Below are 18,268 nucleotides of genomic sequence, written 5' to 3' on the forward strand. Positions count from 1 at the left end.
TTCCTCAACTTCCTGAATATCTGAATACCTGGACTGACTGGACTTTGATGTAGGATGTCTAGGCGGTTGCCCAGGGCGGCATCAGAGCATGGGCAGACCGCTGTGCCCTACAACCTGGTAAAGACAAAGTTGGGGCGCTGAGGCAGCGCAGGGGCAAAGCACGACCCACATGGTGGCCTTAGTCCTCGTGGCGGTGGTTCGATTCCCAGCCCGGCAACACCAGCCACGTCCCTCATTACCCTCCTTCCTGTTGAACTACCTTCAAATAAAGGCCACAAACCTTAGAAGAGATAATCTGAGCATTAAACAAGTTTTATACTTCAAACCTTCGACTTTCATTCATTCATGGATTTTCTGTGGGAAGAAAATCCAAATGAATCATAAAATCTGGATCATTGTAGATTTTTCCACAGAGCACATCTAAAATATAGAAAATGTGCCCTTTGACCCTGAGGGGTCAGAGGCCCCTGATGCAGTGCTTCGTTTTGTTTATTTCCTGGTTCTGATTAAAACCAAAGTTTCTTCTGTTCTCTGAGCCGTTTTTCCATTTTGATCGACACTGAAAATGAAATGAAATGATTTGAGAAGTTCAGAGGAACCGTCTGGATAACGAAACAGAAAAACTTTATTTTCACTTGAACAGAATCAGACGTAAAAATCATCATGTTACAGACGGGATGAAGTATTTACAGGAAGGAAACGTCACTCAGCAACATGCATCCTCACAGCAGTGAATCCTCTAACACTTCAAAAATAAACTCAAACTAAAATCAGACGTCTGGTTGTGACTGAATAAGAATAAAATCACAAAAATCCTTCAGAGATTTGAAAACGTGGCATCAGAATCAGAAAAGGGAAAAAATCTAATCATGCATTTATAAAAAGCTTTTAAATATTGGCTAATGTGCTAATTAAAAACTGTTTTCTTATGATTATTTTGTGGTCAGTTTAGATCATAAATCAATAAAAGTCTTTCAGTTCTAATTTAATAAAGTTTTTGTTTCCTCCTTTAATTAAAAGTTAAATTAAAAACCAGAAGTTTCTGTTAAGACCCTCAATATGTTTTACTATATAAAGTATTTTGCTTATGGTAATTAATAAATAAAATCAGATATATTTCATGTAAATGAGTTGTGCTAAATGTTTTATCCACTGTAATATATTAATAGTTCAATATCTAGGTTTTATATTATTTTAATTCATTTATACAATTCAGACTTTTAAGTCTGCTTTTTAATGCACGTTAATATTTTAATAAATACATTTATAGTCAGTCGGGTGTTAAAAGATGTTAACTCAAAGCTTCATGCTTTTATTTTGAAGGCAGCTGCTTGAATTTGGTCAGCATTTTTATTCATTTAACTGAATCTGAATAAATTAAAACAAAGAAATGTGATATTATTTCACTGATGTAATTCAAAAACTGAAACATCTCAATTTTTAAGTGTTTTTATGATTCTGACTTTTTAAATATTTAACATTCAGATTCTCAGAATATGACATTAGTTTGATAAGCTGATGATTAAAAATTTTTTATTGCAGAAATGTGATGTCATGGGCATGTTTTGCTTTCCATAAGCAGAGGAAATCCTCAACAGCAGCAGGTTAGGCCTAACCAAGCTGTCTGCCGACATATGTTACTGGAAAGTTTGGTGGAAGGAAAAAATTAAATCCACAGGGATAATACCACATTATCATGTGCCTCTTATGTCCCTGTATAAAAAGGGTGTTTTAATGAAATCAGTCTTCAGTTGATATTTTTTGTTTCATTAACTATAAGCCATAATCTTGAAATTTTACAGTAATAAATGTTTGAAATATCTGACTGCAGGTATTGAATAAATCTGACAATAACTGAACTTCACCTCACCTTGAACACCCTTTATTTAGACACATGGGCGTAACAGAGGTAACAGGAGATAAACCACAATGGATTCTGGGTGAAGCGTGAAACGCTCTGTGTCACATCTGTGCACAAAGCGACGCCGTTTACAGTGAAGCGACGCCGTTTACCGTAAAGCGACGCCGTTTACCGTAAAGCGACGCCGTTTACAGTGAAGCGACGCCGTTTACCGTAAAGCGACGCCGTTTACCGTGAAGCGACGCCGTTTACCGTAAAGCGACGCCGTTTACCGTGAAGCGACGCCGTTTACAGTGAAGCGACGCCGTTTACCGTGAAGCGACGCCGTTTACCGTAAAGCGACGCCGTTTACCGTGAAGCGACGCCGTTTACCGTAAAGCGACGCCGTTTACAGTGAAGCGACGCCGTTTACCGTGAAGCGACGCCGTTTACAGTGAAGCGACGCCGTTTACCGTGAAGCGACGCTGTCACTCGATGGATGGATGGAATTTTATGAGATCTTACGTTTACTCCAACGTGAGAAATAAAAAGTTAAATCGAGGATTGTTCAACATCATATGAAGTTATTATAATATTTCATATTAAACTGAAATACTTTGCCTTTTAACATCAGCATCAAATTATTATCAGACTTTGAAATGAGTTTAATTTAAATAATTAAATTCATAAACTGAATTATCAGATTCTTTTTTCATAAAAATAACTTTTTGTCTTTATTCTGCTAATATTACGGCGATAATATCGACGCTGCGCACAGGAACAGACGACTGAAATATAATCCAATTTCTGAAATTAATTTCTGTCATTTCTAATTTCTTATTTGGAAAAGAAAATCTGAAATTATAATCTGTCATCCATCAGTTTATCAATCAATTTATTGATCCAGATATTAAGCTATGAAGGTTAAACTTGATTATGAATTAAAACTGTGCAGATTACAGCACAGTGTGTGTGTGTGTGTGTGTGTGGCTATATTACCCTTGGCTAACTGGTTCAACACATACTGGGTTACATTAGCATAATATTTGCACACAGCAGTGTGTTCTGGTTAAGGCGTTTGCAGCGTTTTGACATTAATACCATCAGTTCATATTTAATGCAGCAGAAAAACAAACATTATTAAAGGTTAAAGCAGCTTCTGTCTAAATGACGACACTCTGGCTCTTTATTTTGTTTTTCTTAAAACTTTCATAATAATCAAACTGCATTAAAGCTCAGATTCTATCTGAAACTCTTTGAATGTTTGTTTTCTTTTTCTTTTTTTTGGTTTAATAAACAACGTTCACATAAAAACTGAGAATTATTTTAAAGTTATGATGTAAATATGATAAAATATCAGTAAAAAAGGCCCAAAGATGCAGGTTTAGTTTGAATGATGGTTAAATTTGAGCATCTTCAAATAAAAACTACAAACATTTTAAAACAACAGTTTATGGAAATGATTCAGTTTTTTTTCTTTTCTATATTTTTGTCTGTTTATAGCCTCAGCTGCGTCTGTCTGTATATTAGGAAGCTAACGCTTAGCGGTTAGCATCCAGGTTATACTAGGAAGCTAATGTTTAGTGGTTAGCATCCAGGTTATATTAGGAAGCTAATGTTTAGCGGTTAGCATCCAGGTTATATTAGGAAGCTAACGATTAGTGGTTAGCATCCAGGTTATATTACGAAGCTAACGCTTAGCGGTTAGCATCCAGGTTATATTAGGAAGCTAAGGTTTAGTGGTTAGCATCCAGGTTATATTGGGAAAATAACGTTTAGCGGTTAGCATCCAGGTTGTATTGTGAAGCTAACATTTAGGGGTTAGCATCCAGGTTGTATTGTGAAGCTAACGTTTAGCGGTTAGCATCCATGTTGTATTGTGAAGCTAGCGTTTAGCGGTTAGCATCCAGGTTGTATTGTGAAGCTAACGTTTAGTGGTTAGCATCCATGTTGTATTGTGAAGCTAACGTTTAGCGGTTAGCATCCATGTTGTATTGTGAAGCTAACGCTTAGCGGTTAGCATCCAGGTTGTATTGTGAAGCTAACGCTTAGCGGTTAGCATCCAGGTTGTATTGTGAAGCTAACGTTTAGCGGTTAGCATCCAGGTTGTATTGTGAAGCTAACGTTTAGCGGTTAGCATCCAGGTTATATTGTGAAGCTAATGCTTAGTGGTTAGCATCCAGGAGGAAACTTTCTCACAGTGAGAAACAGTCTTTGCTTATGCCTCAGGCTGGCTGTGAAAAATCTGACATTTCCAAGCGATCTGAAGCTAATTTCCATATTTTTATTCAGCTGTGGATCATAACTGAACATTTCATGGTTTACTGGGTTCATGTTGGGTTTGTGGTATTAATATTTACCTGATTTTTATTTTATGGCTGAAGCTTAAATAAATAAATGTCGCCTCTGTTTAAGAACAAGCAACACATCTTTCTGCCCTATTTTATTTTATTATTATACTAATTAAATGTATATTCTGTCTATAATTAAAATGTGACTGAAGTTTATCTGGTCTGAAACTAAAACATTATTCATGATTTCTTGTTTCTAAATAATGTGCTTTTATAGCTTTAATAGGATTAAAATAGCAGGAATTATGACACTGCAAAACCAAAATTTTTCAAGTATTTTAGTTCAGTTTCTAGTGCAAATATCTTAAAATACTGGAAATAAGACAAAACTAACTTGTAAGTAAATCTTCAGCAAGAAGTTTGTTTTAAGTCTATAATTCCCTAATAATGATTAAAAAGTTATAGAAGTAAAGAAATCAGCTGCAGGAGATAAAATGTATTTAGAATAAATGTTCAAAGATTATTTCCTGAAAACAAACTGAAGCTAAAATTACCAGTTTGTCTTATTTCAAGTGAACTGGAGTATTTGCACTAAAAACTAAAATACTGGCTGATCAGTTTAGTTTGCAGTGAAATGTTTCATAGATTCTGATCTGTCCAGATGAGTTCCCGTCCACCGGACCTTACCGCTCCACTTCCTGTCTGCGAACGTCACAGAGCCATCTGATTGGTTGAATGAATTGTCCCGTTTCTGACGGCTGGGATCCAACTGGACCGAACCGGATCCAACTGGATCAATTCTGACTAAACTCCACATGCAGCTGAAGCAGCAGCCGGCGTTCCGCTCGATTCTGGTTCTGAGTTCTGGTCCCGGCTGGACCCTGGCTGTGTGTTTTCCACCAGAACCCGCTCCACCCCGTCTCCGTCCGCCTCTCCGGTCGCCAGCTGCTTCATCCTCAGGTTGATGGAGCCGTAGGTCCTTTTGGGCCGGACGAAGGCGGCGCGGCGGCGGTACATCTCGCCTCGGCAGATGGAGACCATGAGCAGGACGGACAGGAACATCCCGCCCAGCGTCAGCAGGCCCAGGCCGGCGATGATGCACCTGTCCAGGTGCGAGCCCAGCCGGGCGTAGTGCAGCTCCAGCTTCTCCATCTGCCGCGCCGACACAGAGTCCGGATCCACGCCGGCGTCTCGGGGGACGGTGTAGGCCACCACCACGAGCACGATGCCGCTCACCAGCAGAACCAGCGCCACCACGAAGCCCAGGTCCGCAGAGCGGCCGTCGGCCGGGCCCGGCGCCGCCAGGCCCACACCTTCATCACCTCCTCCTCCGGCGCCGCCGCCGTCCTCATCGTCACATGACTCTGGAGAAACCTGCAGCTGCAGGAGAAGAAAAGTGTTAAAAATACATAAATAATATTTTAATAAGGAACAAAGGATCAAAGATGGAGACAAACAAGAAGAAAAGAGAAAATATACAAAAACATACGAGGATGTTGGTCCACACTGCAAAACACGAAATCTGTAAAACTGTTCAGTTTCTGGTGCAAACACTTAAAATAAGAAAAATAACTTAAAAGTAACTTTTCAGAAAAACAGGAATTTATTTTTAGTTGATATTGATTTAATAAAGTTCTAGTTCTTTTATCTTAATAAAAAGTTACTAATAAATTAGGTTGGTGGTATTTGAAGTGAACTAAGAAACGAACAGAAATCCTCAGTGCTTCCTGCCTGCCGTCTCGTTTCATTCAACAAACAAACTAAAAATAAAACTAAATAAAAACAAGAAATCAGAACCGATTCAGTGAGACGCTGAACATGTCAGAAATCATCATCACTCATTAGTTTGTGTTAAAATTTATAGAAATTTTAATATCAAATCAGAAATTAGGGCTGCAGCTAATGATTATTTTAGTTATCAATTAATCTATTGATTATTTTGGCAATTATTGGGATACAAATATTGGTACATTTGCAGATAAAAATCCTTCAGCATGAGAAAAACTCAGGCTTTCGGTTGAAGAGATGATCAGGGGATCATTATTGATTAACTGATTAATAACTGCATAAAAGATGTTTGATGAAGTTAGAAATGATTTACAGACAAAATTGTTCCTGTTTAATAGAAACGCTTCAGATTTTTTGGACATTTTTTCTTCTCGGTGTTTTTCTTTCAGTTTGTTCTCTTTCAGTTTGCTAACGAATCATTCACTATTACTTCAATAACCGATTAATCACGGTTGATCGTTGCAGCCCTGAAAACAAATCCTGTCACCGTGCTGGTTCTGGGCGGACAGACGCGGGCCGGTTCCGGCTCGTCGTCCTGCTGGTAGGAGACGTTCTCGAAGCCTCCGGCGGCGCGGCGCCCCCCGCTGGCCGAGCGGCGGCGCTGCAGCTCCCGGAGCTCCACGGCGTTCAGAGACTCCATCGGTTCTGGTTCATGTCTTCACCGACCCGCTGCGTCCTCACTGTGGGACAGACATTAAAATACCGTTTAACAATCACAGTCTCTGACTCAACTTCATATTTATGCTTAAAAACGTTTTTTACTTTTCTGATTTTAATCTGAAATACCATGTTTACATCAACTAAAAAATCATCAACTGAAATAAAAGCTTTAAAACATCAACCAGTCAACCAAATGTGCTTTAAATTACTGAAATAAATTAACTTTTCAGTAGCGTTCACAATTTATGCATCTGACCAAACTCAGATTGATTCATTTATGTTTGCAGTTAACATTCATTTAATCAAATGCAATTAAATTTGACATTTAAAAAGGTTTAAGAGACGCTTAAGAGAAGTCGAGATGTAAAATCCTGGAGTGATTTGACGTTGGGTGTTTTTGAAAGAATCTGTTCAGTGCAGTTTATTCATACAGCATGAAACTCAGCAGATCACGCAGCTGCGCTTCCGTGAATAAAAACAATATTTCACCAGTGTCAAAAAAACAGCAAATAAGAAAAACGTCGTTCAGCGTCCTCCCACCACTTCCTGCCGTCTTCTTCTTCACGGGTTCTGCCAGCAGTGACATCCTGTTTATCCTGTGATGCGAAAAAACAGTTTCGATTGAATTTTTATGGAAAAACTATTTCACTAAACTAAGACTAAAACATCTTCGTCCTGCGCCAAGACTTCCTGTAGCGCAGTTTCCAGAATATTCATGTCAGATGATTTAATAAATCTCAAATTACACAAGTAAACGTCAAAGGGAGCAACTACCGACTTTACAGCAACTTTACAGCAACTACCGACTTTACAGCAACTACCGACTTTACAGCAACTTTACAGCAACTACCGACTTTACAGCAACTACCGACTTTACAGCAACTTTACAGCAACTACCGACTTTACAGCAACTACCGACTTTACAGCAACTTTACAGCAACTACCGACTTTACAGCAACTACCGACTTTACAGCAACTTTACAGCAACTACTGACTTTACAGCAACTACTGACTTTACAGCAACTTTACAGCAACTACCGACTTTACAGCAACTACCGACTTTACAGCAACTTTACAGCAACTACCGACTTTACAGCAACTTTACAGCAACTACCGACTTTACAGCAACTACTGACTTTACAGCAACTACCGACTTTACAGCAACTTTACAGCAACTACCGACTTTACAGCAACTTTACAGCAACTACCGACTTTACAGCAACTTTACAGCAACTACTGACTTTACAGCAACTACTGACTTTACAGCAACTACCGACTTTACAGCAACTTTACAGCAACTACCGACTTTACAGCAACTACTGACTTTACAGCAACTTTACAGCAACTACCGACTTTACAGCAACTACCGACTTTACAGCAACTTTACAGCAACTACCGACTTTACAGCAACTACTGACTTTACAGCAACTTTACAGCAACTACCGACTTTACAGCAACTTTACAGCAACTACTGACTTTACAGCAACTACCGACTTTACAGCAACTTTACAGCAACTACCGACTTTACAGCAACTTTACAGCAACTACTGACTTTACAGCAACTACCGACTTTACAGCAACTACCGACTTTACAGCAACTTTACAGCAACTACTGACTTTACAGCAACTTTACAGCAACTACTGACTTTACAGCAACTACCGACTTTACAGCAACTTTACAGCAACTACCGACTTTACAGCAACTTTACAGCAACTACCGACTTTACAGCAACTTTACAGCAACTACTGACTTTACAGCAACTACCGACTTTACAGCAACTTTACAGCAACTACCGACTTTACAGCAACTTTACAGCAACTACCGACTTTACAGCAACTTTACAGCAACTACCGACTTTACAGCAACTTTACAGCAACTACCGACTTTACAGCAACTTTACAGCAACTACTGACTTTACAGCAACTACTGACTTTACAGCAACTACCGACTTTACAGCAACTTTACAGCAACTACTGACTTTACAGCAACTTTACAGCAACTACTGACTTTACAGCAACTACCGACTTTACAGCAACTTTACAGCAACTACCGACTTTACAGCAACTTTACAGCAACTACCGACTTTACAGCAACTACTGACTTTACAGCAACTACTGACTTTACAGCAACTTTACAGCAACTACCGACTTTACAGCAACTTTACAGCAACTACCGACTTTACAGCAACTTTACAGCAACTACTGACTTTACAGCAACTACTGACTTTACAGCAACTACCGACTTTACAGCAACTTTACAGCAACTACTGACTTTACAGCAACTTTACAGCAACTACTGACTTTACAGCAACTTTACAGCAACTACCGACTTTACAGCAACTACCGACTTTACAGCAACTTTACAGCAACTACCGACTTTACAGCAACTTTACAGCAACTACCGACTTTACAGCAACTTTACAGCAACTACCGACTTTACAGCAACTTTACAGCAACTACCGACTTTACAGCAACTTTACAGCAACTACCGACTTTACAGCAACTTTACAGCAACTACCGACTTTACAGCAACTTTACAGCAACTACCGACTTTACAGCAACTTTACAGCAACTACTGACTTTACAGCAACTACTGACTTTACAGCAACTACCGACTTTACAGCAACTTTACAGCAACTACCGACTTTACAGCAACTTTACAGCAACTACCGATTTTACAGCAACTACTGACTTTACAGCAACTTTACAGCAACTACCGACTTTACAGCAACTTTACAGCAACTACTGACTTTACAGCAACTACTGACTTTACAGCAACTTTACAGCAACTACCGACTTTACAGCAACTTTACAGCAACTACTGATTTTACAGCAACTTTACAGCAACTACCGACTTTACAGCAACTACCGACTTTACAGCAACTTTACAGCAACTACCGACTTTAAAGCAACTACCAAACAGCCAGGGAGCAACATTGGAGAAGAAAAACTCTCCACCAGAACCAGGACCAGAACCAAGACCTGGACAAGTACCACGACTTGGACCAGAACCTGGACCAGAACCAGAACCTGGACCAGGACCAGAACTAGGACCAGAACCGCCTGAGGGTCTTTGTGAAGTAATTCTGCTGCAGAAAGAGTGGTACCAACCGGGTCCAGATCAATATGACTATTGCCTTTAACGATTTAGCCAACATGTCAAATTTTATTTAAATGTCTTAGTTTTTAGTAAAACTCAGGATGTTTCATGGAAAATTTTTCACCATATAAAAATTTGAGGGTGAAATTTGAATCAAAGAAGAAAAAATTGTAATTCCATAAAATAATCTAATGTGGCCCTGATGAGGCGACACTGCAAAGCCACCTGGGAGTTTTCCTCAAACATTTCCAGATGTTTTCCAAGGAAATCACTTGCAGTCATCTCACCTCCGCCGTCGTTTAACGGCATGTTTCCCTCCTTGCTCTGCTGGCGCCGTCAGAGAATCTGTTCGCAACCTGCCAGTCAGACCGGAAAACGCAGAAAACCAACCGCAGCCAGGGGCTGAACACGTCATGTTTATTAAGGTTGACTACAACATGATAAAAGCCGAGTTGAAGTCGACTAGTCGCGGGACGTCACAGTGACTAAGCGCAAACCGCTTCACAACAACTTAGAGGCTTTAGCAGCTAAATTCACCGCCACTGTTGATAAAAACCAGATTTTACTAAGTCTATTATGCAGAATTAGAAGAACAAGAAACAGAACATTATCCCGGTCGACTTCTTCCTGAGCAGCGGAGAAAAGTCTGAAAAGTCACACAAACTTGGGTCTGACTTTTTTTCCCCAAACACCGGCTGATGCTGATGATCTCTGGATAGCTGCACATAGAGGCAGTGTTGTAGTCAAGACCACCTAACCCGAGACCAAGACCAGCACCCTGCTCTACACAACACAATAAATGAATTTACAATAAGTGAAATATGATAAAAACTGCTTCTCAAATTGATCTGGAAGATCCACATTCTCCTGAAAACACCTAAATATTAAATATTTAGAGCTGAAATAAATTATAATTATCAATTCAAACTCTTCTTTGTTCTGCTTTGCTTCCGTCTCTAAGTCACAATCAGCAGGTCCTATGTCGCCCCTACCAAGATAACGCCCTGGGTGGTTGCTCACATCACCCATGTCAGAAACCACTGCTCTCTGAATCATTAAAACGGTAAACTATGAATACTGTCCAAGGAGCAACAAGCAAGAAATAATCAGGCAAAAGGAGAACCGTGACTGTTCTCGCTCTCTCCCGCTGCATGAAGCCAGGCAGCAGATGGCAGAAAATAATCAAAGAGCAATGAGCATGCGCTGTGCATTACCTTACGTTCTTGTATTTTATTTATTTGATGATTAAATAAACATATGTATTTAATAAAATAGAATAATAACTACTGCAGTGTGCACGATGCATTACAAAAACAAAGAACGGTCCTCAGCGAGACTCCAGTTCTATCGTTCATAGTAAAGAGCCGTTCAGAAGAATCGGCTCGTTCGTGAATGTCACGTCACTATATTGCAGACTTTGGTCACAGCGTTGTCCCATACATGCGTCACATCAGTCAACTCCTCCGCACAAAAAGCGCAGTAAGTGACAGATTTATTTCATCCAAACGCAACATTTTGTCACTGCACAGCTAGCTTCGCTAACTTCTCTTCCACATAGTTTACCTTTGTTTGAGCTTCCTCAAAGTGGACGGTTTCTGTAAGATTAGCGCTGCTGATTTCACACATCGTCTTGCTTTCTTATGATTTATGAAGGAAATTTTATTACCGTCGATTAGTCGGACGTCTTCTTCCACTCCGAGACAAACTGCGCATGTCTCAGAGCGCGAGCGACGGCTGCCAGCGGAAACAGAAACACGTCACTAGTCAGTCGTTTTATGGCTGGGATTTGAATCGGTCATGATCCGTGTTTCTGTGTATTTATTTTTAAGGGTTTTCTGTGTTCAGTTTCTGTCCTGTGAGGCTCTGTTGTCTCCGCGTTGATTGTTCCCAGGTGTGTCTAGTTACCTGATTAGCCTCCCTGTGTGTTTAGTCCCACCTGTTCTCTCTGTCTCTTGTCGGGTCCTTGTCAAACTGGCTGTAAAGTCCTGTGTTGGTTTAGCTCTTGTTCAGTCCTTAGTTAGCTGTGTGCTAACTCTGCCGTGCCGCCTGTTCTGGACTGTTGAGCTTCTTCATGAAGTCACAGCCTGGGCCTCTGCGTCTCTCCTCACCACCACATGACAGGATCGGTATTTTAGCTTCCAATGAAAACAAAGATGTTAACAAATAAACTGGACAATATGCTGGCAATTTAGTGACATTTCCACAGTTGTGGTCTTGAAATAAAATCCCAGCACTCAATGTCGGAGATCAAGACAGACCATCAAAAAGTGGTTGATGGTCTCGAGTAACAGGAGTCAAACTACCACACTGACCACAGCGGTGCTTTTGGAACCAAACCAAACTAATCCAGTTTGGTTTCAGCTGCATCCAGCGCCGCCTCCTGCTGCTCCTGCGCCCCGATGGGCAGCAGGCCGCTCTGCTGACTCAGCTCCGGCTCTGACTGCGGGAGAGGTCGGTCAGTTTAGAGTTGCAGACGCTGCTTGTAACATCAGATCAGCGGTGTTCAAAGTGAGTCTCGGGGACCATTTGTGGCCCCTGGACTGATTTTTTTTGGCCCCTCACCACAATTCAAAAATAAATCAGGACAAAACTACGACTTTTAAATCGAAATCTACAAGCAAAAATGATTGATGCAATACAAAGTGATGATCTTTCCCAAGCTTTCTGCTTTCCTGTTGCCATGGTAACCAGGGCCACATCTGCTCACTGGTTTACACTGTAAAACCAGACCTGCTTTCAGCTGCTGGAGTAAAACTGGGCTGAACACAGGAAGTGAAACTTATGAAATATTTTTTCAGTTTTATAATTTTAATCAAACTGGATGCTTTTCATTTAACAAGGAAAACATGCAAAAACCATTTGAAGTTTTAAATCTATGATCCCATTTCTACTAAAAAATATAGTTTATTTAATTAAAATAGTTCACATTTAGTTTATTGTTGAGAAGGTTGAAAAAAAAATTATTTTCAGTAATTTTAACTTTTAAAATTGACACGTTTTGGCCCAACAGTCCTTTGGAGTTGTCAAGTTTGGCCCAAGTGAGCAAATGTTTGCAGTGTTTTCCACGCACTGTAAAACACGTTTCCTCCACCGGTCAACCACTGGTGATGTGAGGCAGCCATGTTGAACCAGCACGTCTGGGGAAATCGGTTCCGTTTATTTTTCCAACTGGGAAGTCGGAATTTTCCATTTCGGTCAACAAACTGAACACATCAACACCAACGCAATGTTAGATTGGCCTAGTCAAAGTCCAGACATAAAACACATTTCACAATCTGTGGCAACTTAGAAACTGGTGTTGATATGTTGTCTCCATCCAAAGCAGAAATGTTGGAAAATGTTGGAAAATCACACCGCGAGAGTTGAAGGTGGTTCAACTTCAGGTCCCTTAAAGGGCCAGCAGCAGGAAATGTTCCTTTCGCTTTTTCTGGGTTTTCTGCGCCTGTAACGGCCGGGGTTCGGTTCGGATCTCGGTCAGAAGCAGCGTGATCATTAAAGGAGAGGTGAGCGGTAATATGTCCCCTGACACCACCTCCCCTTTAACTGCGGCTGATGCGGGATTTCACGGATAAAACGAACCTTTAATGTCGAGTCTGTTTTTCCGGTGGCCCACTGACACACATTCAGGGGGGCAGCCTGCGAGTCCACGAGCAAAGTGACCTTGTGATGCAGGCTGCCAAAAATCTGGACCAAAACACAATGTGTGTGTGTGTGTGTGTGTGTGTGTGTGTGTGTGTGTGTGTGTGAGATCTGATGGACACACCGACCGACGCGCTGTTCCTCGCCGCAGCAGGCGCCTCGTCCCGGGCTGATGGAGGACCGACAGTCAGCGGACGGTTGGAGGAAAATGTAAGAGAAGCTACATTTCCGCGGGTTGGTGCGGGAATCCGTGCGGGAATCCTCGAGGGGTGGCGGGCTGCCCGCTGGCCGAGCTGCGCGTCAGGAAACGGCTTGAGCGCGGAGCGGGAGGCTGGAGGCTTACCTGGAGCTGGAGCCGAGCCTGGCTCCGGCCGCCGGGAACATCTTCATCATCTTCATCCGGAGATGGAGGCGGCTGGACAGCGAGTGAGGAAGGCGGAGAGAGAGGATGAGGATGGTGGCTGACACTGACCATGCGCAAAAGCAGCCTGTGGTTTTCAGGTTGGTGTCAGTGGAGTTGGTGTCTGCTGCCTTTTGACCTACATCACTCTGAATACGAGCAGCCTGAGGCTGCAGCGCCACAACATCCGCTGTGAGCCGCTGCGTCTGGAGGAAGGCTAGCTGGCTGAGAGCCGATAAAAGGTCCGATTTAAGATTTTAAAGGCTTCATCGATGCAGCTGGCCGAAAATGTTACGTTACTTATGTCAAATATAACTGAAAAATATTTCAGTTGTTTCACTTTTCCTTTAAAAATAAGAAAAGAAAAAATACTTTTCTATTCCGTCAGGATGCTGTGACGCTGCAACTCCCCCTGGTGGTCACTGAGGGAAATAACAGTTTGATTTTATCTATTGGAAGGTAAAACAAAATGTCAATGTTTCCAGATGCAGGGGCAAAGAGGAGAACTGAAATAACAGAAATCGGGTCTCCTCTTCCTTCTGCTAGTATACAGTTTGAATCTGCACCGCAGCACAGCTAGCTGCTGCAGGACCTTAGAAGAGGAGGCTTAAGCAGCATTCACACCATGCCTGTTCAGTAGGGCTGTTGTAAACGAATATTTTAGTAATCGAGTAATCTATCGATTATTCTTACGATTAATCGAGTAATCGGATAAAAAAAATTATAAAATGAAATATTGGTAAATCTGGCATAATACCGGTGTTACTATCAGGTATCAGTATCAGTCCAATTTTTCATATTTGAGCATCCCTAACAGTTGCTTTTTTGTAGTTTAGAAAACTAACCTGTAACAATAATAGCTCACTTTCTAAGTTAACCTGAAGAAAAGTTATAGAAAAATCTGAAATTATATTGAATTTAATAACAAAGAGGCAGGCTCACAAATATGCTTATAAAAAATGTCTACAATCCAGCTTTTAGTTTATATATTCATCTTCAGTGAGTTTAATAGATTAATTAAACTCACCTTGCCACCTAACCTGTCACGCTTTGGGTTTGAAAATACGGGAAATGCCGCCTGCAGTGGGAGGAGAGGGCGAATGAACGAACATGGGGTGGAGGGGAGGAAATAGACCAGCGGACTGACGAACCGTTAGACCGGGGGACGAACACGGGGGGAAGCAATACGGGATATTTACGACACCTTCACTGGTCACACTCAGAAACTCATCTACCAGCCATGTACGATGCGCTCCGCCACCCGTTTCTTCAGACCGGGATATGAAATTTATTGTGCGGTTCGTCGGTAAAGCTACATTTACACGGTAAGCATCAGCTACTCAGCCGCCCGCCCTGTTCAGGCTATCCGCTCACCTCAGCGCTCTTCCCGCCGTTCGCTTTCAACCAGCAGCCCCGGAGGAGAAATGCTGCCGTACTCCAGGCATTCCCCAGTCATTTTAAGGATGCTTATTGGTTCCCCAAAAACGATAAAAAGTCGGGCATTATCATCAATCAATAAAATCCCCACGGGCCAATCTTGAAGATTGGACTTTATGCCGCTGAGACTTAGCTTTTGTCAACAACTCAGAAGCGGAAGTGAGAGCTCCGCGCAACGCAAATGAAGTCCCGGCCGGAACACGGTGCGCTAACTAATAAAACGTAAATTAACGAAGCTTCGAGGCAGGTAAATTTTCCTCGAGGAATTTTAGTAATCGAGGTACTCGAATCATTCGAGGAATCGTTTCAGCCCTACTGTTCAGTCCACTTTAATCAAAGTCTAGTCAGTTTACCTAGGAAGTCCGGTTTGTTTGGTGAGGTATGAATCAAACTCGAACTACAGCGCAGGCCATTCTGGGTAAACACAACCAAAAAAGCTAACGTGTTAGCCTAGCGCTAGCAGCAGAAATGGCTCCTGGTCTTTAGCCAAAGACTAAAGAGAAATATTCCAACCGCTAAAATCCAAGTCCACCTCGCTGCAGCAAACAGGAAGGGGCGGGACGGACCGCTGTCAGTCTCAGACCTTATTTGGAAATGGGACCATTGCACTCTCAGTTTTAATTTTCTTTTGAAATCTGTGATATAGCTTCATCTTTAGGAAGGAGTTTCACTCTCAGCATGTATTTCAACTTCTCTTTTTTATTTACTTCAGCGCAGCTCACAGCTTTTAACAAATTCCACAGCTTTCTGTGTACTTCTAAATCTGCTCCTCTTTCGCATCTTTTCGGGCCTGCTACTGCCTCTAGTGGCGTGAGGGTGGTAACACAACTAATATAATTACGTTACTAAACGAGAATACCACAAAATCTTTATTATTTACTATTAATTTCGCCATTCCTGGCAACGTGAAAGATAAATTATCTTATAAAATACCATATTTTTCTTCAGGATGTAGAGCTAATTAGGTGACATAAACAACACCTTTATACATTGTAAATAACATCTATATATCTCCATCAATTATAGGAGGAACAAAAGAAATAAGACATGAAAAACAACATGATCAACAATAATAAAAAATACCATATACAATGTATACATAAGAAATTTAATTGAGCAAAAGTCAATAACGAACAAATTAATTAGGTTCACAGATGAATAACCAGGATTGTTAAACAAGCAATAATCCACATTTTGGTTTTGTTGGTAGAGTCCTATATATAGGAAAATATGATTAAACTATTTAGTCTTCCAAGGTGGAAATTTTTCTTTGACTCCAAAACAATAAAATAAAACTAATTAATAGAATCATAATATCAACAATTTGTGCATCAAGTAAACACTTAGCACGCTACAGGTAAATGGTATCACTTAGTTTGGCTAAGAATAATTATTGCACTGTCAATGAATGACGTCTAATAGACGTTCTATAGTAACCAGAGGAACAGAAACGCCTTCATGAGCTCAGAGGTTCACACTGATAAATAAAGAGGATGGACGCTCCCTGCTGAAACACTCCTGCCGTCTTCCATGTTCTTTCAGCAAACAGTTTGGACAGAGATGTTTTTGGTTTCACCACCATTTACCTGCTGTTATACCTGACATTCAAACTATTCTTAAAAGATGATCTTTTAGTCTGCAGCTCATGTGACCAAACCAGCCGAGGAGATGAAAAGTTAAAACTTAAGTCAAATTTCTAAGTTTTAATATTTGAACTCATTGTTAAAATGTTAACATTACTTAACTAGAGGTAATGTTAGCTAATGTTACCTCTAACTAACTAGAGGTTTTGCACGAGTTGCACTTGTTAGGTAACCCCAAGATCACTGGGTCTTCTTAAAAGATAGAGTGACGTTTCTTAAAAATGTAGCGAGTTTTCAGCAAAGTCAAGCTGACAGAAATGATCCAAAGAATTTAAAATTTGCCACAGTTTCAGCAGGTTGGCCATCGAGTGAAACTGGAATCACTTCCAGGTCTTGTTCATGTCATTTAATTAGCTCTACTTCCTTAAGAAAATGAAAAGGTATGTTCTTTTGTGAGGGACTTTATCTTTTACTGTTCCAGTAATACCAGAATTAATAATACATAATAAAGACGTTGTGGTATTCTGATTTAGTAACGTAATTAGATTAGTTGTGTTACCACCCCCACGCCACTAGAGGCAGTAGCAGGCCCGAAAAGATGCGAAAGAGGAGCAGATTTAGAAGTACACAGAAAGCTGCGGAATTTGTTAAAAGCTGTGAGCTGCGCTGAAGGAAATGAAAAAGAGAAGTTTAAATACATGCTGAGGCAGAAACTCCTTCCTAAAGGTGAAAATATAAATTTTAAAAGAAAATAAAGATGGGAGACGAAAGATATAGGAAATAGCGCCCCCTTCACTTCCGGAGTGCAATGGTCCCATTTCCAAATAAGGTCTGAGACTGTCAGTGGTCCGTCCCGCCCCTTCCTGTTTGCCGCAGCGAGGTCCCTTCTCCTAAAATCTGACGCCTCCATCTTGTTTCCATCTGGTGAAGAAGGAAGTTGCTCTCAGTGTCTTCAGAGGTTTCTGTGTCGTTTCCTTCAGTGGTTCTTGGTGCAGCGCCCCCACAGGCCAGGAGGGGAACAGGCTGGTTTGACTCAGAGCAGAGAGAAAGAGAACCAGAGCAGGTGAGACCGTTTTTTTCAGTGTGGGAGTGTTTTCAGTCAGAAGCTTCGTCAGAATCGCTGTAGCACAGACTGCAACAGGAGAGCCTTCATGGCTGCTGCTGTCAGCATCTATTATTTTATGTTTTTGAATTAATAACTGCAGAAATCACAAGCTGCCAGTGTTTGTGGGCGTTAATGCTGATATGTTTATTAAAAAAACAATATCCATCCAGACTGTGGCTGGATGCACAAAAAATACCTGAATATTACTTTTTACAAGAAATAAAAAGTAATATTGACAGAACAGTAAGCATAACTTAACGTCTGTAAACGTGATTCTGATTCTGTAAATCTATTTTGGTAAAAAATAAAACTTTGCAGGTTTGTTGAATTCTGTTGAAAATTAAATGCAAAACAAATTAAATGAAACACAATAAAAAGTTAAACATCAAAGGAAAACACAAATCATACAAATGATTAATTATGCA

The 18,268-nt window shown here is 40.8% G+C and overlaps 1 protein-coding gene across 1 annotated transcript; it reads right to left on the reverse strand.

The window, feature by feature from the left end:
• Positions 1 to 600: 600 nt before the first annotated feature.
• tmem74b (transmembrane protein 74B) lies at positions 601 to 13,911 on the reverse strand. The gene is made up of 3 exons (XM_014970772.2): positions 13,662 to 13,911; positions 6,407 to 6,599; positions 601 to 5,511 (listed from the first exon to the last, which is right to left on the reverse strand). The coding sequence occupies exons 2-3, from the start codon at positions 6,557 to 6,559 to the stop codon at positions 4,936 to 4,938; spliced, it is 729 nt and encodes a 242-aa protein (XP_014826258.1). The 5' UTR covers positions 6,560 to 6,599; positions 13,662 to 13,911; the 3' UTR covers positions 601 to 4,935.
• Positions 13,912 to 18,268: the final 4,357 nt, after the last annotated feature.

Source organism: Poecilia mexicana, unplaced genomic scaffold (genome assembly GCF_051168715.1).
Source record: "Poecilia mexicana isolate PSO_F unplaced genomic scaffold, ASM5116871v1 scaffold_5, whole genome shotgun sequence".
NCBI classification, from domain to species: domain Eukaryota; kingdom Metazoa; phylum Chordata; class Actinopteri; order Cyprinodontiformes; family Poeciliidae; genus Poecilia; species Poecilia mexicana.